Genomic DNA, 26159 nt, shown 5'->3' with positions numbered 1-26159 from the left:
AGTTTTCCCTTTATGTGGCCATTAAACCCTAACTCTGTACCAAATTTCAGCTCTCTGAATTTATGGGAAGTACTAGTTCTATTCTAATGATCATGAGTGAGTGAGTGAATGAGTGTCATAAATGCGAAACTTTGCTTTCGCTTAACTTCGGAACTAAATGACCAACAGACTTGAAATTTTTAATTTTAAGTATGTGATCTTATAGCTTACTGGATGACGAAAATTTCTGCGTTCTGGTCTTATTCAGAGGTTCTCAAATAGGGGCCTGAAAATGCGGCGAAATGGTTCCAGTAAAGGATGGTACGTCAGTGTTTGCTTCGCGCTCGACTTGGCGGGGGCACTGCCGTGCCCCCCGATTGAATATTAACTTCAGAGTTGTGTGTACATTGTATTAAATTAACTTATCATCCGCCGATTCGTTCTGTGGGTTAACGTTTTTGTAATTTGGTGTTTTGTTGGTAGACAATAGAACTTGTGTATAAATTTAATTTCAGATGACTGTTAAGGTGTTTCTACGTTTTGTGTTGTAAATATGTTTATAGTATCAAAACAAAAATTACAGTAAAAATATTCTAATAGTATTTGGCTGAATAGTTAATTAATGATATATTTATTACATCTTATTACATTGCCTGTTTGCTTTTGTACAATAAGTTTGGCAAAAAATAAATCAAACAATTGACCATGTTTGGTCAATCACGTTGTGCGTGTTAGTATATTAGCTGTTTGAATTTAATATTTAAAAAAAAAAATTCCCTCCAGTTGCTTTCTGTGAGGCAGTGGACAAACAGTTTTACAAATTTCTTGTTACATTAATATTTAATTGAGGAAGAGCCTCGCTGTTGGTGATTGCCAGTTATAAATTTTTACTTAAAATAATATTAGTGATTCCTGAACAAAAGCATCTCGCTAAATATCGCGCCGTAACTTTTTTATACGTAAATATGTATACAGTATATAAAAATATATAAAACGCTATTTGGAGACTTCCATAGACTGTAATACTCAATAATGACACAATCCCAAAATGGTAATTAATGTATGTATATAAAAGAATATAAATTATGGTCTACTATAAATAAATAAAGTTTGCATTTAGATATGTTTGGCGATATCGAAACAATATGTATCTGTAATACAACTACAAAGCTTTGTAGGGCAATAAACATGGTAGGTAGTTAATCACTAAAAAATGTCTTCATTAAAAAAAAACACAGAAAAACTGGGATCCCAAACAAGTTGTTAGTGAGCAGAATATTTTTTGATGAAAGTTTTTGGTTTGAAATAAAGTATATTCCTATTTTTTGTCGGTTTTTAAAACTTTAAACTGTGTGTTCCCGTCTACAGAGAGTTTTAATGCTAGGGCTGTATTATAATTAAAAATGAGTACGCATTTCTTGCTTAAGTTATCAAGATTCAACGCTCAAGCCATGCGCCATTTATGAAGTTTAGATCACTTAGAATTTTAAATAGAACTGTTTGAGATATAACTTGAAAATCACGTTTTTTGATTTCCTTTTAAATAACTTGTTTATGTGTAGTAAAACATCAATAATTTAGTAACATCTTATAACAAACGATGTAATAATTTGTAAAAATTACACATGCAATCACTGTGGTAAGAACTCAGTTTTGAAAAACTAAGACAAAAAGGGTTGAGATAGAACCCACGACCCATGGCACATTAGTGATACGAAAGCGACACCATTCCTTTAGAATATAATTTTTATTACGCGCTATGTTTGTATATGTGTTTATTTAAAAGATAATAATTACATAAATCGTAATTCTCGGCGTTGTAGTTTCTAGATTTCCAATTTCACATATAGCTAATGTATACAAAACAACGGAACACAAAATACATTATCAGTTATATGCACGTATATAAGTTTAGGAATGTACATTATAGAATATTTTATCAAACAAATTTGTCGATTTTTAACTCGGGTAGGTCATATGCTAAGATACGGTGGCAACCACTCGCTTCAGAAAGCCGAGTACTCATCGGCAAGAGCCATGTGCTCCTTCAAGGACAGGACTCGCTGATAACAGCTCTCGGGTGTGATGTCACCCGAGGCTAGCCCGTGGAGTTGACAACACTGGTAAGCTGATCCCTCCCTGTCGCCCAGCGCGGCTCGGCACAGCCCGGGTGCGAGAGAGAGGGCAACCGCAGATTGTAACTGAGATAAGGCGCGCTTCCTGCCGCCACCGCGGATAGAGCAGCCTCTGCTACCTAGCGGAATTCGGGCGACTGCATTAGCCTTCCAGCGCCCTTAAAGTGTTAGTACAGAACCTCATAGATGTGGAGAGCCCAGAAATAACTCTGCTACCGTCTCGGTACTCATAAGCAGGTCCCACCGGGTTGTAACCGGATATGCAACTAACCAGAATCACGTCCACTGAGGGCCTAGACGATGTGAAGAATGATGTCAACGATAACGGGGTGATGGAATAAGTTAGCGAAAGAGTAATGCAAAGGCAGAACCTAATGTAAATGAATGGGAGCGGGGGTAATTAAGCTACTGGAATTGTTTCAATAGAAGATAATTAAATACTAAATCTGAAAATTCAGAGTTCGAAGAAAATGCTGCAGTAAAATGTAGTTTTCGTGAAAATTGGATGACCAGTAACACACCTGGTATTTTTTTCTGAGTTTTTTTGCCATAATCCAATTTATCTGCATCTATAAAATAAGAGTACAACAAAATTTTATTGTACATTTTTAAGCTTTTATTTAAATTTTTCTTTTTCTCTGTGATGACTAGCTTTTAATCATAGCACTACAGAATATTTCCACTACATAATCTGTAGAGTTTGGAGTTCTACTGTCTCGAAACATTTCCCTGAACCAATGGTGCATGCTGACAGAAAATTAACAATAATCTCATTTTATTACTTCAGGCAATTTTCCCTAGTTCTCCAAATTTCTATCCCAAATAACGTTTCTCCATTTCATCAGTTTATCTGACAAGATAACAGATGTTCTACAAATTACATTATTATCAAAACACTTTCAAAAACAATCATAACATGCAGAATTTACTATAAATTCTTTTCCTGTACCATATAATATCTTGCACAGTTATTTTCATCATTGCTGTAACCAACAATTCAAGATCATATTTTGAAACAATACATTGACTGGTATTATAAGACTACAGATATTTGACTATACTTCAAATTAACACAGTTGTTTGTATTCTTCTGTGATTTCTTTAAAATCACTAAAGATTATTAAAAGCACACAAATACATTTAGCAGTTCATTAAACAATTTTTTTTAAAGACCGTTAACACTGATTAGATTTATATCATTATTAAAGGTTCAAGAATTCACCAAATAAAGTATAACCTCATAACTAAGAACTTACAGGGATCTCGAGTCTATCTACTTAGCACTACAAATAATTATCATTCAAAGAGAAATATATAATAAACAAAAAATAGTGTTATTATAAGATACAAACATTGTTTGATACAGTTCAAATACGTATTGGTATTTCTGCATAACATGCGTAACTGAATATTATTTATTTCTTAAAAATATATTATTTTTGTTTTTGAGTTTAAATTCTCTGATTGTACAAAATGTTCTATGTCTTATAAAGATTACCTTATCACTCCTGGAATATTTTTGGATTTAGAGATAAATTTGTTCAGTTTTTCTGAACGCAGAACAGCTTCCACTCCAGTCACAGGTCACTTATGATAGTCAGAATTAACATGCAATTCAGCTTTAAATGTCATTATATTCCATTGTCCTGTTAGGCGGGAACTTGGGGGAAAAAAAAAAAAAAGGCAGTCTCATCAGCTTTGAAAATATTATCAAATGAATAAGACTTAAAAATACTCTCCAGCTTTTCTTCCTTCCACTAGTTTGCTGCCTCTTGTCAGCATCTTTATCCTCCCCACACACAACTTTTCCACGATACACCATGTCGCTCCCCGCAGCATTGCAACCACCCTGAACTGGCTTGGAAGTCTTATGTCCATAAGCAGTGCAAACCATTTTGCTTTTGCTAGTAACATTGAATCGGTTACTGGGACATTTTGTGATCAAGCATCTTTTAACCATTTGTTTGAAGTATCTTTAAGACCTTGGTGATCTCCACAATGAGGTCTTTTGTGACCACAAACAAACGATTCATCATACATTTTTTATAACTTTTGCCCAGTCTATAACAATCGTACTTAGCGTCGTCGCCACAATGCCATACAACTTCAACTCGCTTTTTTACCTTTGTCCGGTTCTCTGAGAATTTCCTCCATTTCTTTCAGCGACAATTGCTTTTGTTCTTCATTCCTTAAGGTCACTCATTTATGTAGTACTAATATAATAAAGTATCAAAAAAACATAACATGAAAATAAATTCAAAACAATTACAATCATGGCACGGACTTCAAACGATACATTAGCATTACACTTTCCACTTATTTAACATTCTTTTCTCTCAAACTTCAGTGTATCGATGTATCAAATGCTGTTTTGTAGATGTTACATATTGGGTCAGTAAAATCTATGGTACTGCACATAAAAATTTGTTTTGATGTTTAGTTTTGAATTTAGAGGTTAGACGTTATATTTCCTTGGTGAAAAATTGTTGCTATTTATTTGTTCAATAATATTTATCATTTGGCTAAACACTTATTTACCAGTTTAAGTAAATTTTGTAGTAGCAGTACCCTGCTACTAGTGAAATTTATTACTTTCTGCTGGGATTTAAAACAATGTTAAAGTGAAAAATACATTATGAGGTAAGTTGTACCGGTGTTCTCCTGTACTATCTGCGGGTGTCCTCTAATAAGCCCAAGGAAAACTAAGTACAAAATGTTTTGTACTGTTCAATTATTAGCATTAATGCTCGTGGTTAAAGGGTATCTAGGGTGGGTAAAAGTTAACACAAAATTGTTCTTCTGGTAATAAAATTTAATGACAACATACTTAACCCAAACATATTTTCTCGCATAAAAAATTTGTAAATAAAATCACATGTTGAATGTTGATTACCGCACCATTCATTATTTTTTTGTCCACAATCATAAATAATCTATTTTTGACATTTCCTAGGAACACACAATGCACATAAAAGCTCGCATACACAGTGAATGCTCTTTCACACAACAAAACAAAAATAATTAACACCAATGTGCAGTACCTAACTCACTGGCAAAACCATCAGCAAAACTAAAATAGTTTTAAGTTTTGTTTACTCGCAATAAAAAAATTCAATTGAAACTACTTCTGCTGCCATTTAATTTCAAACATTTAAGTCACGAAATAACAGAATCACTTATGACACACCTTTTTCCCAACATCACTTCGTTCTCTCGACAGACATACATTATTCCCACAATCATTGTGGACAAGTAAATGCTATTTGTGGCAATGCAATATGAAGAGAAAAAAACTATCCAGACAGAAACAAACACAGATTAAAACAAGACGATTCCACCACATGCTTAAAAAATGGAAGAACACTTTTTAACCGACAAATTTTTGTACAACCAAAATGTTAACACTCACAAGCAGTTCACAAAATCTACCAAAATCTACATCAAAAACCACAAAGTGATTCTATAACTTGAAAACCTATGCCTATTTGGGAAATATACAGAGATGAATTTCAGAAGCAGCAATTGTTTGTATCATCTTGGTTTGAAAAAAAAAATGTCCTGATAAAAAAAATCTTCAGTCAGCTCCTCATGACACACCACACAAAATTGTCTCTGCACTTCTCACAGACGTGACTCAGAGTTCATCGTGATCATCATGATCCTGAAAAAAATAAAAATAAACATAGAACAAGATTTTCTTACTTAAAAAAAAAATTACCAGTATGTGTACAAATATTTGATGAATGAATTTCAAAATCTTTTCATAGCATTTTTATAACAATTAATAACAATTTTTTATATCTCGGGGCACTGTTTGTTTAAAAAATGTAAAATTAAAAACTCTTCAGATATAACTTCCACATGATTTAAGTAAAATATTTACAACTATTTTAATTTAAGGTGAAACATTATTTGTGAATAATCAAAAAATAAAATGCAAGTTAGCGAAAGGCTGTTAGGTATTTAAGTTTTAAGACCTCTAGCACCATTTCCAGGGTTCCTACAGTCTGAGTCAAATTAATTTCCCTAACTTTCCCTGACCATTCATTGAAACTTCCCTGACCAATTACGAAAAAATATTCAGTTTTACAAAAAATATTGATGTTTTAACTGTGCCCTAATTATATTGGCATCCTCATCCCCTTCAGCTAACCGTACCACACCTTAAACATAAATATCAGAAAGCAGACACAAACTTTACTAAAACTTCCATTTTTGACATGACTGTGGTTCAATAAATACATAATTCAATTACAAAACAAAATGTTAACATGTAACAAATCAATTCAAAAAATTTGAAATACTAGTTACAGCAAAGCTCTTTTTTTTTTTTTCAAGTTCTTTTAATTTCCTTTCCATTGCTTCCTTCTTCTCTTCTATTTCCCTCATATTTTTTTTTCTTTCTTCTACTAACTCTTTCACTTGTTTTTCTAACTACCGTATTTACTCGCATATAGGTCGTGGCAATTTTACCAGATTTGATGGGGGAGGGGGGGGGGGGGGGGGGGAGGAATGAAGTGCGACCTATATGCTAAGAAATTTTTTTTTTAAAATTTGAGGAATTTTTTTTGCATTTTACTTTAAAATGCAAAAAAGATGTTTATATAGGTATAGGCAAATTTATTTACAATGTACACATACAGCGAAACCCCTTATTTACATTACCATTATTTACGTTTTCCCGTTATTTGCACTATATTCTTCAGGTCCCATTTAGTTTCCATTTAGTCCAATACAATACTTTCACGCAAATTATGACTCAAAAATCGAATCCATCCCGCTATTTACGTCACGTAACAACCATAAACAACCAGAAAATACCGTGGGTACTTTAAGAGTAGATAAGATTAGCTAGTAGGCCTAAAAACATTGTGAAAAACGTAACGTTTATAGTCGGCAATTAACATTTTAAATCTCAAAATATACATATTTTATAACATGAAAAGTTGCTTTTATTTCTAAACATGTAATAATTTAAGCCTAGGCGTGTAAAAGTCCGAGTAATTATAGCAGGAGACAATCTAAAATGCACGAGGGAAAAACGTAAACTCACGAATGTATGAACGTGGCTGATTGTTAATTTCTGATACTGTATTTATGTCACAACTTAGCCGAAATACTGGTACGAGACAAACTTCACAAGATAAAATGAGCGTAGTCTTGGTAACTGTTTTATACGTATTTTATAATTTCGGAAGTATTGTACAGTTGACGCATATTTTTTAAACTAACAATTTATTTCTGGGGATCGTAATTAATTAATTATTGGTATCAAGATATCAAGATGGACGTAAACTTGAACATGTCACGGCAGCGAGAAATCTGGTGCGTATACCAATAAACTGGTATTAGAACTGGACAAAACTGGTACACGGGAGGTGGAACTTATATTTTTTTCCGCTAAGCTTGCATCTATTGGCTGGTTGCTGATGCAAGGTCACGAGTCTGGGCGGAGTGTTGAGTGAGTTATACTGCGCATGCGCAGCTCAGTGAACAAAGAGAGCCAGCAGGGGCGCCGTAACAGCAGCTGATCGAGTACAAGTTACAGTACAGTAAGTCCTCGGTTTACGTCGGGGTTACGTTCCTGAAAACCGCGACGTAAATAGAAACGACGCAAAATGAGCCATGTTTCATGCCACCGGCCGACCACGGCCCAAGGTCGGCCGGAAGCGCTGGCATACAGACGTGACAACGGGCAATTTTATCAGCAAATTACAACCCACAGCGTGGGAAACAAGTCCAACTAGTACTTCTCAGCTTTATAGAATGGTTATTTAACCAGCTGCTTTATTACCTTTATTGATTGAAATATAAAAACAGATATATAGTCGTTTGGAAGACATCTTATGAAGAAAAAATCATAAATTGCAGTGAGCTGATACTGTAGGCCTACTACAAACGCATTTAATCACGATAAAGTTAACAACCGCACGTTTAAAACTCCGGCCAACTCAATGACATAGCGACTGAAGTGTAGAGCTGTAGCAAACCGTATGTATTCGTTACTGAGTAACGGGTGCGGCATCTAGTAACGAGTAACGAAACGTTACACACGAATGCATTTCGTTACTCGCATTTTTCGTATGTTTTACGCATGCGCGCGCTTATTCGTTACAAAGAACGATGTTTGTTTATTAAGAAAAGTATAATTTGGAAATTCGTCGTCCAAGTTTTTTACTGTTTATTAAAGGTATTGTGTGTGTAGACAAAGTTTGAGATTGGAACAGAAACAACGTAAGAAAGTATTTTTTACAAATTATAAATATGTATGTTTTTGTTTTTTATTATCGCGTATTTTCACGTTTTTTGTTCTTATCTTAAAAGAGATATTATAATAAAGCTGCTCTAATGAGATTTTATTGTTTCTTGGTTAACAAAAGCTGTTAATTATCAAATACTTTTAATTGTTTATATTCGATTTATTATTATTTACACGACGTCATACTGTACGCGTACGAAATACGACTCGATTCGTTGCTGTTACATAACATAGCATGTTATGCGGTATCAGAAGTAACGAGTAACGATACGAAAGTAACGAGTACTAATTGTTATAGTAACGAATACATACGGGTACACTTTTTTTAAGTAACTTTTACACCTCAACTGAAGTGCCAAGGAGTTGGACGAAAAGGGGTAGGAGAAAATGCTGTGTCGTTGCGGGACACGTGCGAGATACGTGGGTGGCCGAGCGGGCGGGCTGGTAGTATTGCATCACCGCGCGGAGAGCAGCGGAGAGCAGGAAGCGTCCCTCATGATGTATGATAAGATAAGGCGGTGAACGTGTAGCTTACGCTACATATTAAATTAACTACCGAAGGAAACAAAGAATTATAAACGAATTATATACGATGTTTTGGTTAAAATATAGATTTACGGTCATTGTAAACGACGTTATTGTGAATCGGCGACAACTTAAATTGAAACATGAGTACTCAAACATTAGCGACGTTAATCCGAAACGACGTAAATCGGTACGACGTAAATAGAGGACTTACTGTATTCTTTTTTAGACTTTTCTGCAAATTCAACATCTATTTTGTTTGAAGCAAGTAGCTCTTCTAAAAGAAAAGAAAACCTTTTCTGACCAAGCGAAGGTGAGTGTTGAATAATCAAGGGATCTAGAGAAGACAATCCTCTAACTGCTTTGTACTTCAAAGGACATTTTTCTTGAAGTTTGGCAGTCATGGCTGTCAACATACCACGACATTCATGCATAAACTCAAGCTTTTCTCTTTCTGTTACAGAGGCTGATACTTCTGCAAGAAACTGTTTTGCTGCAAATCCAACATCAACTTTATTGCTTAGGATCAAATTGTCTGATTTTTTTACATCAATAGAGAGCAGATTTGTGCTAGTACACTTCATCACGTCAGGCTTTACACAGCAGTTCATAATTTCTCTCAGAAGTTTCTCCACTGCTTCAAAAATAAATGGACTCATGGGTTTTGAAGTTTGAAACTTCTTAAGAAAGGGCTCACACTCATCTGCAATTGTCTTGCAGAATGCCAATTTACACTTTACAAATGGATCACGAGCGGCTTCAATCAAGGTTTTTGAAACTTTTGTCTTCAGAAGCTTAGCTACATTAACAAATTTTGCAACATGATCCCATATCTCTAACGCTCTTTTAAGGCACTTGGCATTGTCTAGCCAACGTACAATACAGAACTTCAAAGGAAATATTGTGCATTCCGTCAGCTCTGTAAATAATGCTCGCCGAGCTGGAGAATCATGGAAAAAATATATAAGTGTAGCAACAAGGTACTAATGTCCCATCCAACAGATTCAATGCCAGTTTTCAAAGCATCATGAACCACATGCAAACTACATGTTCCCAGATTCAGTAATGTGAAAGTTCCATTGCTTGTGGTGGATCTGATGTGTTCTTGGAGACATTTGAAAAATTTCAAATTGACGTTGGGGCCATCCATAGAAACCTGTATTATTTTGGAAGGTGACAGAGGAGCAATGCCATCCAAAAAATGCCTAAGGAAATTTTCAGCTGTGCTTCTATCAAGAAACACACTATTCAAGTATCTGGTAATAACAATTTGCTTTTCTTCATCCCAAAACCTGATTACTATGTCCATTTGTCCTCGCTAAATTACTTTGTTCAATGCTTCATCAAAACATAATACAAAATTGTCGCACAACTTCAGGCGATCTAGCATATTCTGCTGGAATTACGGTACTAGCTCGTGAACAAGAAAATACGCAACTTTATCTCCTCCTAAAGTAAATGCATTAGCAACTGCACTATCGGGAAACATCATTTTAAATAAAGTACTTATATCTGCAAGAATTAAAAGACATTTTCTTGCACACAACCTGTAGACTCCAAATAATCTCTGCTTTCATTGCATCTTCTTTTAAAACGTAATTGTTGAGATTTCTTTGAGGCACTACATTCTGTAGACTAGTGACTATGTTTATCTGAAGCTGAGTGCATTGTGACGTGAAGACACTATTTGAGCAAGAAGAATCACTACTCTGTCCCTTGTCTAGGTTAACGCCTGAAATCGCTGTTGATCCAGAACAACTTGCAATATTACCTGGCGTCTTTATGAAAAAAGAAGACAAAGTATGACTTGTCGCACCTCCCACCATTTTCAAATGGGTTGGTCCTTTCCCATGAGAAACTAATGCTTGCTTTCCCATATTGCTCAAGTTCGAAGTCTTTTTACACACACTACACAATGCTTGAGTATTATGCCCATCTAAAGGATGCACCCATGCTGAAAAATCTGGAAACAGAGCTGGGTTTAGCCACAGCTGATTAAATACAGTTTTTTTGTCAGACATAATGAACTGTAACAGTCTTTACATAATCAACCTGGAACAAAACAGAGTACGTGGATGGTTACACACAAAAGCTTACTATTCCACATGCAACAAACATGTAGCCTTCTTTTCACAGGCAAGAGAGCCACAGCCACAACCCGAACAGTTCCGAAGTTTACCCAAGTGAAAAGTTAAGTAAGGTTCGGTCAGTTACATAAATAAAAGTTCTTTCTATTTTTATTTTCTAGGAGGTTAGGTTAGGTTGGCGTTATTTAAAATATTATATCACCGTAAAAGATATAAATCCTTGAAATATGGTGATTTTTCATGGGTGATCATTCCATGTAGTGAAAGGAACACGTCCGCGTAGCAAATACAGGTTCTCACTCCTTGGCAAACGTTGGCAACACATACTGCGCACCGCTGTGTTGGTTTGGTACCAGTGATTTTGGGCTTTGTTTTTGTTTACATTGACGTAAATTTTCGTGCTTTATTGACACGTTCTACAGATAATTTATTCACGTTTATGATTAATTTTCGCGATATTCATGCAATGGCGAGTGGTCGTGAAAAAAACGCTGTAACAGTTAAGCAAAAATTAAATATTTTGAGGTAGTTTGACAACCACGTTGGATCGCGTGTGGCCTTAGCCAAGGCATTAAGAATTGCTAGTGTCTATATTAAACACAATTGTTCATAATCGAACGTCCATCGAAAATACCGCAAAACAATGTGGACCAATGGCAAAAAAAATTTAAACATATCAAGTTGTTAATGTTAGGCCTATAACATATTTTTACTTAAGATTTAGGATTGCCATTAAATACTAAAGTTAATTGCAAACAAAAATAATAGTATAGTTATTGTTGTAAAACTTTATTACATCAAGCGATGACTTGAAGAATAATTATATCTATCATCATGTAGTTTTTAGTAAAATTTTACTTTCCAGACAATTACACTTTCCTCCGAATTACACCTTTTTCAGTTTTCCCATTGAAAAGTGTAATTCAGGGGTTTCACTGTATTTTGAAACAAACTAGTAAGTGTGTTGGCAAAACACTATTAATGGTAAATACAGTGTAATAATATATCTCAAAACTTAAGACATACAAGCCAAGTTAGTGAACTTCTTTACTACTTTTACATCTTCATTCACCACTGCATTCAGAAGACTGCAGTAACCTTCAAAAAATACAGTGAGCGGAACAGAATTTATTGCAACTAGAGATGATGTATGTACATAGCTAATAGCCAGACCTATGATGTTTTTTGATTAAATATATTTCTTTCAGAGTTATTTTTCGAAATTTTACTTTCCACTACATTTAACTGACTATAGCTATCTCCCTGACTTTATAGCTATCTCACTGACTTTCGCTGACACCTTTATTTTTCCCTGACTATCCCTGTCATTCCCGATTGTAGGAACCCTGACTTCGTTATATTTCAGGGACTTTTGTGGCTTTAGTGACCTGTAGACATATTACCACTAAGGACTTATGTACTGCAGAAATTATTCTCAATAATATTTGTATTTTTACAATGTGTCACACCCACTCAATAAAAGATGCCCCATTTTTAATGACACGAAATATTTGTATATTACAACTGATTGCATCTTATAATAACTGAATTTATTTATTTGAGATTTAAAAATAAAACATGGCTTACAATATTATTGGCGTCCTACATTTGCAGAATAGTTGATCAACATATCTATAAGTACAAATGAAAGATATGACATTATGTGGTATTTTTTGAAAATAAAGTTTATTGTACTAAAATGTTGTAAATGCAATTTATTAAGATCTCATGCAAAATTTTAAAAGGTTATAAGTACCCTCTCAAAACTTTTACAGGTGAGAATACACAAACTGATAGTAAACCCTTATAAAGAGAACCTCTTTAGCAAAAAATCTCCTTATAACGAACTGTTTCTAAATCAGTCAAAACTGTATCCAACACGACATTTTCAAATCTATATAAAAATTTTCTACTCTAGATATGCTCATTTCAAGGTTTTCAAGGAATAAAATGTAGTTTTTCAAGGAATTTGCTTGATAGTAAAACTACACAAATTTAAGATGCTGATGCATAAAAATTTTTATTATAGTTTCCGAGCTGCCGAAATTAAAAAAAAATTATATTTGAATAGAATAGTTCCCAAACTACATACCAGCCCAAAATGATTAACATACGTAGTCACGTAGAAGGTTAAAATTCATAAGCGCCTTTATTGGCTTATTAATGAAACATAAGCTACTTATTAAAAATCAGAAAATATATGAATGGCACTGGCACTTTTATATTTTAAGATTCAGAGTTTTGTTTTGAAATTATTAAGCTACTATATCTTGCATTTCGTTGCTCGCCATAACACTATAACTTGCTGAGAATACAGATAATAATGGTAGGCAAGAACGACTCAAGAAAACAAAGGAAAAATTTGTTACACTCCTGCTCTTGTTAATACACATCCCAAATTTGTGAATAAAGTAAACATAGGCTATGTACATTTTCATTTGCTACCAAAATACTTTCATATTTTTATTTGTGAATAGAAGCTTTCATAAAATTGCCATTTCATAAACTAATTGTGGCACATATTGAAAATAAAATTTTTAATAGATTGACCCAGGCCTGCCGTTTTTACGGATATTATCTGTTTTCACGGATATTTGAAGCTTAAAACGGACTAACGGATAAACGGCGACATTCACGGATATTTACGACGCTTCGCCGATATTTTCATATTTGAATTTCGTTCGTGTAAATATTTACATTCAACTACCTATTTGAAGTTGTCAAACCATACAAGCATCCAACAGTAAAGCAAACACTCACATTACGTGTAGCGCCATGGAACTTCCAATCGTTTAACCACAAACCAAAAACATTTACTCCCACATATAGTTTCATGAAGTACAATATCTATGATTTTGGGGGAAATGTTTTTTGTTTGTTGAGTTAAACGCTAAGAAGTGTCATGGCGTCAGTAAACATTGATATTTTTTGCCATTACAATGTTTTAGGTGCGGCATTTGTTTACAAACTTCTTACGTGATTTAAGTAGTAGTTTTGGTCTTAGCTGATTGTGATGGAGAAAAAACGAAAGGCTTCGCCGGACAGGTCACTTTATAAACAGCGTTATAGTAAATAATGGAAGCAAGATTTGAAATGGTTGAGGCGTGGCAAAACGGAATTTTGCGCCGTTTGTTTGACTTGCAACTCGGAACTGAACGTGACAAAGGGCGGCTTGAAGACGCAAGTTCATGCGAAAAACCAATGAGCTGCTGATCAGAGTTGTTCTTTGACGAGTTTTGTAACCAAACCAAACAAAATAATTGATGCGGAACTGTTATGGGCGAACTTCGTTTGTGAAAACAATTTATCTGTGGAACTCAGTGATAATTTCACCTGCAGATTATGTTACCTATGCAATGAAAACACAATTTTTCACACAGATGATTGATGAATCAACTGCTGTTACAGTCACTAGGCAGGTTGTAGTGTTAGCAAGGTTCTTTCCATCAGAGATTGTTGAAACTCCTCTGTACAAAGTAATGGCTTTGAGTGGTGCTGCAACTGGAGAAAATCTGCTGTGGAAAGGGTTTTCAGCAATCTCAAGATGGTTAAAACTGTTCACAGATTGTCAATGGAATCACCAATGTTAAATGCGCTGTTGCATTGCAGAATGAGAACATCTGCAGGTCTGGCTTTCAAGCCCACTGACGAGATGCAGAAAAGATCACAAAACATGAAAAAGTAGCTAGTTAATGATGTGAAATACATTTGTTTTTTTAAACTTGTAAATAACTTCAGTTGTATGGATGTATTTATAGTTTGTAAATAGGAAAAGCACCAAAGCCTTTACTGAAGAGAAATTTTTAAATTACTTTTCATTAGTGGTGCACCGATATGGCTTTACCGATTACCGATTCGATTACCGATTATGAGAGCAATAATCGGCAGATACCGATTCAGTTACCGATTATAATGAAATAATTTTTTTAAGTGTAATAATGCACACAAAATTTTTTATTCCCATGTGAATTTAATTACAAGAGTAGGTAAAATTGAGAATACAGTTATAATAACAGTATAAAAATATATAAAATACACTATTAAGTCATTGCAAAGAGTAAATTAAATTAACTTCTATTTATATTTGTTATTGTAAACAACTTGAACTACAGTCTAATAATTGTAATTTACAATGGGTAAGTTTTTGTTGCGGAAAACTAGCAATATTATTGACTATCACATAAGGTTGCATCGAGAAATTACCGTTTAACAATGTAAACATGTTGCTATATTTTGTTCACTTGAGTTTATATAAAAATGTTTCCGCACTTCACTTTTTTTCTCCCTAGTCGCCATCTCACTATAATTATATAAAAATGACTCAAAACCAATTCTAGCACATGTGATTTTATTAATGTTGACTGAATGTATAAAATTATAAATACTTTTTCACTTTCCACGTCACATTCAAATAACACAACAACGGATTATGTTACCAAAGACGCCCGTAACAAGTTTGTAAAACGCAGTGATAAACTCTGAAAGGTATCGGGACCACGATCTTGAACTGCTACTACGACTCGAATAGATCGATTCTCATAGAATACACTGCAACTGCTTGTGGTATTTTGATTGCGTGCCATCTATTTTACGTCTCTGGCTATAGGTAATGTACAAGGCCACTAAACAAAAGACAGAACAAAAGACGAAACGTAAATAAACGTGTAGAAAAAATGTATTTTTTATTGTTAGAGGCAATGAGATTAATTAAACTTAACGAAATATCTGTAATCTTGATATGACGGAGTTAGATGAATTTTGTAATATATACAAATATTACAGTATTTCGTCCTAAAATGTGTAACAAAATATTACACGGTAAAAACCTACTTAATTACGCCGGGACGTAGATAATCGGCAAAGTAATCGTTAAGATAATCGCCGATTACGATTAATCGGTAAGTACCCATAATCGCCGATTACGATTCATCGGTATCCGCATCGGTGCACCACTACTTTTCATTTTATTGTGATACCAACTATTAGTTTTGGAATGTAAGTGGCAAATCTTAAATTTTTTTTTACATTCATTTATTTTTTTTAAACTAATGTTTTGGAATGCAATGTATATTTAAAATTACCGCAAAAAATAAATTATGTCAATTACGGCTATAAATTTTACAGGATTTTTAAATGCTGTAAAGAGGATTTAGGAACCTTAATTTGGTGGCAGGCCTGGCATAAAGTGTCACAGTATGAAATTAATGGGAAAAATTGTTTTCCACTGCTTTGTAAACTTGCAAAGGCAATGCTTATGCTTCCACACAGCAATGCAGGGGTGGAAAGGATATTTAGTAAGCTCAACCTTATCAAGACAGCGCACAGGTCATGTCTTGAATCGCCAATGCTAAATGCTTTGTTGCATATCTCTTCTAGGAAGAATATGGCAGAATTCCAGCCAACAGAAGAAATGAGGAATAGGGCAAAACATCTGAAAAAGTGATATTTAAATACTGCCAGTGGTGAAGTGTAGGCTACGTGTGTGTGTGTAAATACTTGTATAAAGTGTTAAAAATTGAATTGTTTTGATTGAAGTATAGTTACGTACATTATGATAAAGTAATTTTCATAAAAATTGCATATTTTTTTGTATTTTTTAATGTACAGGATTTTACAGGATATATTATATTCAAAACAAGGATATTACAGGATATTTCACATTTCAATCAAGGATATTGTTTTCAAAGTGGTGGCAGCCCTGGATAGACCTATAAATTTAACAAAATTAAATACAACATAATTAAAGAATAGAAAAATAAAATATTTAAGAATGAACCCTCTTGTTTATGTTCTCAAACATTTTCAGCCAGCCAAAGTTTGTGAGTGAGCATGTTTTGACATCATACTTTGCTTGTGAATGTTTTATTTCATGTGATATATATTTTCAATGAACCTGAAGTGTTTACTGCACCTTTGTACTTTGGATAAACAATGGCGAATCCAATCCACACACCCTGCCAGCCCAAATATTAAAGTTGGCCATCTTGACACGTACAGAGTGACGTCACATACAATTTCTGAATCAGATAGGGTCACATCTGAAAACCACCTAACTGTACCAGGGCTTGAAATCGTTTTAGACCGACAAAAAACCTACTCGAATTCTTACATCTAAATGGTAAGAAAATATTTTTTCATCAGTATTGGTAGAGCCAGTTAAGTAAGCTATTAACGATTTGTGATAGGAAATAAATTTACTTATTTTTCCCCCAGCATAACATAACAGTACTGACATGAAAGAAGATAAATATCTCAAATTTGAGATCACCCACAAAAACTAGAATAACTTCTTCTGAACAGCATTTTGACGAAATTATAATCTTCATAAACTACAACTATTTTCCATTGTAGTAGCTCGTCTGTACGAACTAAAACCAGAATGAAGATTCTGGTCCTTTATGGCATCATTTACACCATAAAATTGGTCGGAAACTGCATACAAAATTCAATCAATAGAGAAAAAAAATTATTAGGTAAAAATAACATATTGTAAGCAACATCTCCGTAAGTTAGACGCACTTTGTATCTATTTAAAATCATTTTCACTCTACATCTACACCTAAAACCTTCTGTAATTGAACACTGCCATATTGACAATGCAAATGCCCAAGGACGATAAATAGTCAAGATTTTGTGGTGTTATTTTAAGACAAATTTCGGTGTAAAGAAAGAAAGATTTCGGTGTTATATGGTTTTATTTTTTTTGCTCAAAATACCCACGGCAAAATTTTCTTGCTTTTCTGTACGAGATGCAAATTTATTAAAACAAATATTAATAAACACTAAAACCTCATGATCTAATTACAATTAAGTTCATTTGCAAATTCATAGATAATTAAGTTCATTTGCAAACTGATAAATTCAAACTTTTAAATAACTACTAAAAATTTCACGACTTAATTACAATCACATACACTACAAAATTACACAATTAAGCCCTTCCAGAGTTACTATTTAGACGGTTTTATTGAAATGCTATCATAGTTAAATTTTCCGCATTTTCTGGAGTGAGACATTGTCTTCTGTCACTAACTACCAGTGAGTACCTGGAAAATGAACGTTCTGCATCAACATTTGATGTTGGGAACCAGATTGCCCTTAAACTGGCTTGAGCAAATTCACTGTAGTCCCCTTTAAGGGAGCAAAGTACCTTTGCAACATCAATTTGGCTTGTTTCTGGCAATGAAAGTTCATCCTCAATTATTTTTTTGAAAACAACATAGCCATGTATGAATGTATCAATGGGAAGATGGGAAACAAAAGGCAAGTTATGCAGAGACTTCTGTAGGTTTGCATCTTCTATGCTAACCCTACTCACATTTCTTGGGTTGAACAGCAAATTAATGGCATTAAAGACTCTTGGACTAGGATGTCGTTTAAGAGATGAGTTTTGACTCAAACGCTTATGTTTCTCACTCGCGACATGTTTCACAAGCGTATCGCGTCTCTCGTAGTCTAGCCTGCAGTTACAGAATTTGCACATTAACATTTTATCACTGAAATAAAATCCTTCGCTGGAAATTTTTTTTCGATCGGTCACTGTTAGAAACCTTCGTTTTAGGCATTATCAAAAAAATTTAATCACATAGGAAGAATTTAACCTCTTAATACGCAAAAACTTGCCGTGCTGGAAAGATCAAAACAATGGAGAATAGATGCGAATACAAACGCATACAGAATACCAACATACGCACGTGAAAATTAATACTGACATAAACATGTACTATTTATTATTTACAATCGTTACGTTAAGCAGGGTTAATTTTATTTTCGTACCCTACGTACTTTATTTTAAATAAACAGTGTGTAATATTTTAATGATTAAAAACGTAATCTTAGAAAAACATATTTTGGACGTTTGTTATTTTTGTATTTACAGAATGTGAACGGCGGCCATTGTATCATAGTTATCAACATCTTAAATTATTATGGTACACAAGATTACCGTTTAAAGAAAATATTACGTTAATTCCAAGACTTAATTTTAAAATCTATAATGAATCACCGTCACATATAATAAATATAGCTGCTAGTTACTGTCAGAAATATTTGATTGTGCTGAAGATAGTGAATTGTCTTTACAGAATGGAAAAAAAAAAACGTAAATAATCAGGATAGACGAAATTTCGTGACATATCGCGGATTTCGCACAAATTCGTTTTATTTCGTGTTTTCAAGTGGTTTTCGGTGTTATTTCGTTTTATCGCGCATTACCATATAATCGTGCCTCTAACCATAAAGGTATTCAATTGTGTGGTGATCAGCCACCAATTTTTAATATGGCAGTACTCGTTAAAATTAACCTAAGTTGACTAAACCACTTCAAAGCAGAACTGCCACCAATTAGCAAATGGTAAAAACTATTACTGGTCTTTTGTTAATTTATAATAAAATTCTAATATCATAAAAAGTCTGGCTATGACAACCTGTAAAACTAGCAGACATATCTACGAGTGATAATGAAATTCCACCGACGAGTAATTCAAGCATAATTCCAAGTTTTTTTCCCACCTTAAAAAATTAATGCATATTTCTCGCTTTTCCCAAAATTCAAGGCTGGTGGCCACCCTAACTGAAAGTACTTTTAATGTTTTTGGTTAAGAATTACCTATTCTAAGCTAACCTAACCTCAAATTTGATGTTAAAATGAAAAAATCAGTAGTACTGAAGTAGGAATCACTTAATATAATAATGTATAACCACATTCAGTCTGTAATTTAAATTACAAATAATATAAACTATAATTATTTACTTCTGTGTTTATTGGAGGTTGCCAGTATTATAAGTTGGGATTACCCGATTTTGAACGCTAGTTTCACAAGTCACTCACTTCATTCAGACGCCCTTTCAGATTTGCTGATTATATAATCATGCCACACACTTCATAGCACACTGTTGTTTTTCTCTATTTTTTTTTTTTTAGTTTTTTTATTTTTAAATGATTCCCGATGCAATTTTTTTCCCCCACCGGCATCACAACATGTGCGGTCATTTCATATACTGTATTATGTTTAATATTAACACATAAGCCCTAACCCTTTGTATTTTTATCTCTATTAATCCACATAAACAGGTAATCTTCAAAATGATTGTAAATAAATTCAGTGTTGAATTATTTGACGAGACATACCCATCAAAATAAATGGCAGTGTAGTAAAATTAATGCCGTTCAAGATTAAAATATGTGTTTTCAAACAATTACTATCGATTCTCCTGAAACTACTGAGTAAAGGCTATACAACTTGTACGTAAAAATGTGTAAATATGGCTTTTATCATTATTAAACTATGTATTTACTGAACAAACCCTGAGAATCAACAAAAAGGAAAATCAAGCAAATTTTGTGATGGTAAACGTTTCAGAACTTTTTGAAGTAAAAGCAGTATTTTTCTGTTTCACTTTTGTTAACACAGGAAGAAATTCCAGAAATAGGTTGTGTTTTTCCTGACATTTTCAAGAAATTCTGACCGTTTTGAATTACCTGAATTTTCTCATTTTTCTTGGTTTTGTAGTCTTGTAGCAACCATGAAGATGTAAACTCCATTACAACAAAGGGGTAAAATATTATTTTTCTTTAAAACTGTTTAAAATTATAAATATTGATAACTTATGTAGAAAGTGAAGCCTCCAATATGAATAGGTTACATCATTACTTGTCTCTAATATGGAATACTTCTTAAAATTCTTTTTATATCAAGACTCAATTCATGTGCCAAAATGCCCTGCAATTTCACGTGTTATGTCCATAAATAGTGGAAAATTTGATACTTTAAAAAGAATACCTTTGTTTTGTTCCACCCCTTTATAAAGAACTTCTTTATACCAAAGATACAAAATGTTGGTTCCTTCAGTTTTGTTATATAGAGAGGTTTTACTGTATTTACAACATTTTAGTACAATAAATTTTTTCGAGAAACGGCACTCAAGTTTTCAAATATAGCAGGTTATTAAACACGATGGTAATCCCCCAAAACTATAGTTTCTCATTCCACAACCAAACATGGCAGTTCACGAGAAAAGTATCTAAATCCTCACCTCCTCTTCTCCAGTCTCCGGCGTGTCCCCTGCCTCCGCTGCATCGTCTTCGTCCTCGTCTTCGTCATCATCATCCTTCGACGACGACTTTGCTTCCGCATCGCGCTTCTTTTTCTCCTCCTCATCCTGTTCATCCTTCATTTTTTTCTCGCCCTCCTGGAACAGAAGAGACAGGAATGAAAAAGAATGCAACATCTACTACTTCAGAAAATGTTTAACACATGGCAGGAAGGGAATTGGTTTGAATAAATAAATGAATGAATGTGATTAATATGGGGAGGTATAAACCATGAGCAGGGTGGCCACTCTTTTGGCAAAACCATATTCCAGGTTTTTTTGCAGTATTTATTAATAGTTTTTTTTTTTTTGATAAATTTAATCAAATGTTATTACGTTGATAAAAATAAAGCTAAAAATGCTGGTTATCAGAGCTAATAAAACCAAGTATACTATTTAACACTACATATTAATTATTAAATATAATAAATACATTATACAATAAATAAAAAGTATTCCAGTAAGACAATTTATATAACATATATGATAAATGTGTTTTTACTGAACATAATTTAGAAGCTCTTGTATACTGTTGAAACTAAGCATGAAAATGCTTCTACTTTGAGTGACATTTTGACAATCTGCAAACTGTAATGCCTGAATTCCCACGTAAAACTGCAATGTTGCATTACTCATTAATGGCCGATGGCTCATGGTCTGTACTTTTTAGGAATAGCTTTATAGTGGAGGACAAAAAAAGTCACCATCCAATAGTGTAGTTTTAACATTATTTGGTTTTATTCTGCAACTGAGATCCCGTAGTTTTTCACTTGTCAAATCACTGTACTACAGTAGAACCCGTTTATAGTGAACCCGCCTATAATGAATTTCCGTTTGTGAATTTCCGTCTCAGTCCCGGCAAAATGATGTGAGGTTATGTATTAATTTATTGGATATAGCGCACAACTTTTGTCAATGTTGATACGTTTTCCCGTGTACCACGAACAAATTTTGCCGACATAATGTACATTTATCTCAAATATTTTCATATAATTACAAGTTTTTTCACAAAACGTCTATTCTGGATCACATTGAAGTTTTTCTCCGCAATACGCTACTCGATTGTCCACTGTTCATATTATAAACAAGTCTTATTCGAGTGGCCTCGGTAGGCTACGTGTAGCCATAAATGGTGATCAGTTAGGTGAAAATAAAAAATAGTTTTCCCTGCATAGTTAAAGAATGGGCGAACGCGTGTACATTTAATATGTTATCAAAATTAAACAAATTACCACCACACAAATACGTATGTACATTATAGCAGCAAATTCAATATTTTTACGTCTCATTTTTATCGTTCACGTTTTGGACATTTTGATCGAGTAAGGTTCGTAAGACTACCACTAGATAGAACTCTGTGGACTAAATTTTTCCATAGAAAGTGCAAAAATTTCGTTCCAGCTTTAGCAACTGCGAAAGTAAATGATACGTAGAGATCTTTGATGCGCCAGACTTGTTATCTTTCGTTTATTTTTTTTGACTGTAAAAAGAATTTTGTGTTATTAAGCTGCAAATTTGCTTCAATAAGAAATACGTACATAAAAAAATGTGAAAACGCGGAAAAAAACGTAAGGCATTATCTGTGCGAGATAAACGGGACATTATAGGTTTGTACATGTGTAGTTCATTAAAAATAATATATGCATTTGCTCATAAAACTGTTGCTTTGAGTATTTTCATTCGTTCTTTTCTTGGCTTAGGCCTATGTGTAGTTAAGATTTTGCTTTTGAGTATGTATTGCCAATATAAAAGTTTTCCCAGATATAAAGTTTCCCCTCTATAGTGAACATATAAATGACTCCCTTCAGATTCGTTATAACAGGGTTCTACTGTATTTAGTTTTCAGTGGTGACTTCTGTTTATTACTACCTTCTGTGAAACTCTTCAGAAGTATAAGCAAAAAAGAAACAATAATTCCCTTACTACCCGCTAAACCAGTTCTATCAGGTGTCACATTCAGGGATAGATTTTAAGGATTTAAATGGACTGTCCAACGGACAGGTATAATTGGACACTTACCTGTCCGTAGCTAATTCCACATGTCCAGCTTACGTTAAAAAAATTACTAGTTATAAACTTGATATATGCTTAAGAACATCACTGTACTCAAAACAAGTCAGTTTTACACTATTTTAATATTAATAATGGTAATGGAGTTTTAAATATTGATTTAAGTGTTTTGCACAAACCACTGGTTTAATGTGTCTGAACTACTATCAGATTAACTGTCATCAGATGCATCTTCCTCATCTTGCTGCAGCCTAGCTACGCACTTTCTGTATGGGGGCTGAAATAGTCTGCACTTTCTCTTACCATGATTACACCAAATTTCAATAGCCGGGGTAGGATCAAAATCACAGCCACTACTTGATTTCATCTGGATACGCATCAGTGATGATAATGTATCATCAAGTTTCTTGCGCCAGTCCGTTTTGGTAGACTTCATCAAAGAAAATCCTCTTTCACAATCTACTGTGTGAGCAGGCAGAGACAACACAAGATCCACGAGTGAAAGAATATTAACAAATTTTTTCTTGTGTCTTGTGTTTATTTCCCCCCAACTGGCTTTGTACACAGGAGTACAATCCTGGTGAACAACAATTTTCAGAGCTATCCATTCTGGCTCCACCATTTCACACTGAACATTATTGTTCACAAGGTATCTTGAAAAAGTCTAATAAATTGATGAACGCCGGCTGCAAGCACAAAAAAGGATGACTCATTGTCCCGTTACGCTCGTTGTCCCGTTACGCTTTGTCTCATTATGCTCAACGTACGCTTGCGCTGCATGTATCTCTCTTCCACTCGATTAGAACAACCATCAATTTGACTTTTTCGAGGCACATTAAACTTGAAACACTCCCATTCGTTTCCTACTTTTCCTATCGTCCTATCCTTAACAGAATAACACAGATTGGAAGAAGTTAAATAGCAAACATGTATAAAAGTTAAAGTTAAAATAATCTGTTCGTTTAAGTAATAAACATATTTGAATTAATGAGTGCAAATAAAAGTAAATTTATCAATTAAATTGTAGACTTAATTTCACTCCTTTTTATCCATACAAAATAGTGATAAGTCAATAAAAATGATTCAATTTTATTCTTAAAAGTATGCAATCATTTCATAAATGTTTTGCTATGACGTCATGTTAAACTATCGTCCGTAAACCTACTTTACAGACAACCAAAATTTTTTTTTCGGCGGCTTTGAAGCGCCACTTACAAATCGCCACATTGCTGCACAAACTACTCTAATGTATAATATTAAAATATTGAGCGCCTTTGCATCGTAAACACCTGTCAAAATAGACACGTTAATTGTTTAGGGTGCCAGTTCTCACGTGAAAGGAATGAGAAGGGAGGAATGTGAAGAATTTGTGTCGGGTGTAGGGAGGGAGGGAGGGAGGGAGGGAAAACTGGTTATCACTGCCACATGGCCGCCCGCACACACGCACACACACTCACACTCTTTCGCCTCTCTGGCTGGTTTATTTTTAGATTTCCCCATCTCCCCCTTCTACAACAGCCTTGCTAGCGCCACGCCGGTGGGCCGGTGGAAGTCGGTGGGCCGGTGGAAGTCGGGCCGGTGGAAGTCGTAGAAGAGAAAGGGAGGGGTCAAGAACGCGGAGTAGAATAACTGCGCTGTAAAAAACTCCCGGAAGGGTCGCACCATACTTTATTACTCAATAAATCGGCATAAAATGTGCAACCCTTGACCCTTAAGCGGGTAAATACGGTACTCCTGACGGACTTATGTGGGCTACTGAATGTTACGTTGAAATTTAATAGTAACCTGTCCCCCCCGGACAGGCACGTTTCGTTATATACCTGTCCGGACGGAAATTTGCCTGTCTCGGACAGGCGGACAGGCGTTAAAGTCGAACCCTGGTCACATTTCACATCCACTGCATAGATTCACCAGTAAACAATGTTCAAAAACTGTATACATAACGCAGCTTGCAGGCATGGTGTGCAATTTTTCAACTACGCTCTTTTCAAACTTCCTATACAAGTAATTCCTGATGACTCCCAAAAATTCACACGTTTCTCAAAGCAACAAAAAATTCACGGCTAGTTCGAAGTTTTCCCAATTTTCTCAGACGGGTCTGAAGACATCTTATTTTCATCAGTTTTTAGGTCAATACAATCATTACTTTCAAAATTTGACTTTTACAGCATAATTTAGTGGAATGCCTTAAGTAAACAGTGAGTTATTGGTGTTTAATTTTGAATTCTTTTTTGAGAATGACTAACTGTAAAAGTAGTATCAACAGACACTTGGTCTTGAAAATCAATTACTGTGTGAGCTGTACTCTAACAAAGGTAAATTTTCAATATTAAATGTTAAAATTGGTAATGCCATAACAACTGATGAAACCACCTGCTGAGTTCACATCCATCCCCCTTAACATATGACATTGTGGTTATTGAATTTTGATGAGAGGTAATTAAATAAGATTGAGAATTAAGGGTATCAATCCAGGGTAAACGGATGAAACGGAGAAAACCCGTCAAATCACATAATTGCGCACCCTACCAGGAATTGAACTCGGAATGCCTTGGGAGACGAGGGATCTGACCACTCGACATGCAGACATGGGTTTAACAAGCAGAATATAGCATGAAAAAATTGTCGAGGAGATACCACTTCAAAATTTAAAAAAAATGGAATAATACAGAACACAGTGGAATTACTTAGAAAGTACTTGATCTAAAGGTGTTTCTCAGTTCAAAGGCACTCTCACACATAACAATTTTTATTTTTCACTTTCGTCATTTTAGGTTGTTTATTTTTTTTTATTTTAACTAGTGGTTTCGTAATTTTATATTTGTATTAATGTTTCTGTTTACCGGAATGAAATCGTATTACGTCTAAAATAGTTTCATCAAAATATCAAGACAAAAAACAGTGACGTAATTATCAGGGACAGCTGCGATTGGCCAGTGCGTCACTTAGAGGCAGGGTTACGCTACAGCCCACAAGAGATGGCAGCACCATCAGTTCTCTTTCCTGTGACATATAAATGGTGAAAATGAGATTAAATTGAATAATTTTATTTTCTGATGTTTATTTGAGGTC

The 26159-nt window shown here is 34.3% G+C and overlaps 1 protein-coding gene across 1 annotated transcript in view; it reads right to left on the bottom strand.

The window, feature by feature from the left end:
* Nucleotides 1-4908: 4908 nt before the first annotated feature.
* Nucleotides 4909-26159, bottom strand: part of LOC134527756 (calreticulin) — a 50023-nt gene continuing 28772 nt past the window's right edge. The window contains exons 7-8 of the mRNA XM_063360684.1: nt 21021-21176; nt 4909-5775 (exon numbers count right to left, since the gene is read on the bottom strand). Coding sequence (XP_063216754.1) covers nt 5749-5775; nt 21021-21176 — 183 coding nt within the window. The 3' untranslated portion in view covers nt 4909-5748. The remainder of the gene's footprint in view (nt 5776-21020; nt 21177-26159) is intronic.

Source organism: Bacillus rossius, chromosome 1 (assembly GCF_032445375.1).
Source record: "Bacillus rossius redtenbacheri isolate Brsri chromosome 1, Brsri_v3, whole genome shotgun sequence".
In the NCBI taxonomy this organism is placed as follows: Eukaryota; Metazoa; Arthropoda; class Insecta; order Phasmatodea; family Bacillidae; genus Bacillus; species Bacillus rossius.
This window is presented reverse-complemented; position numbering and strand designations above follow the sequence as displayed.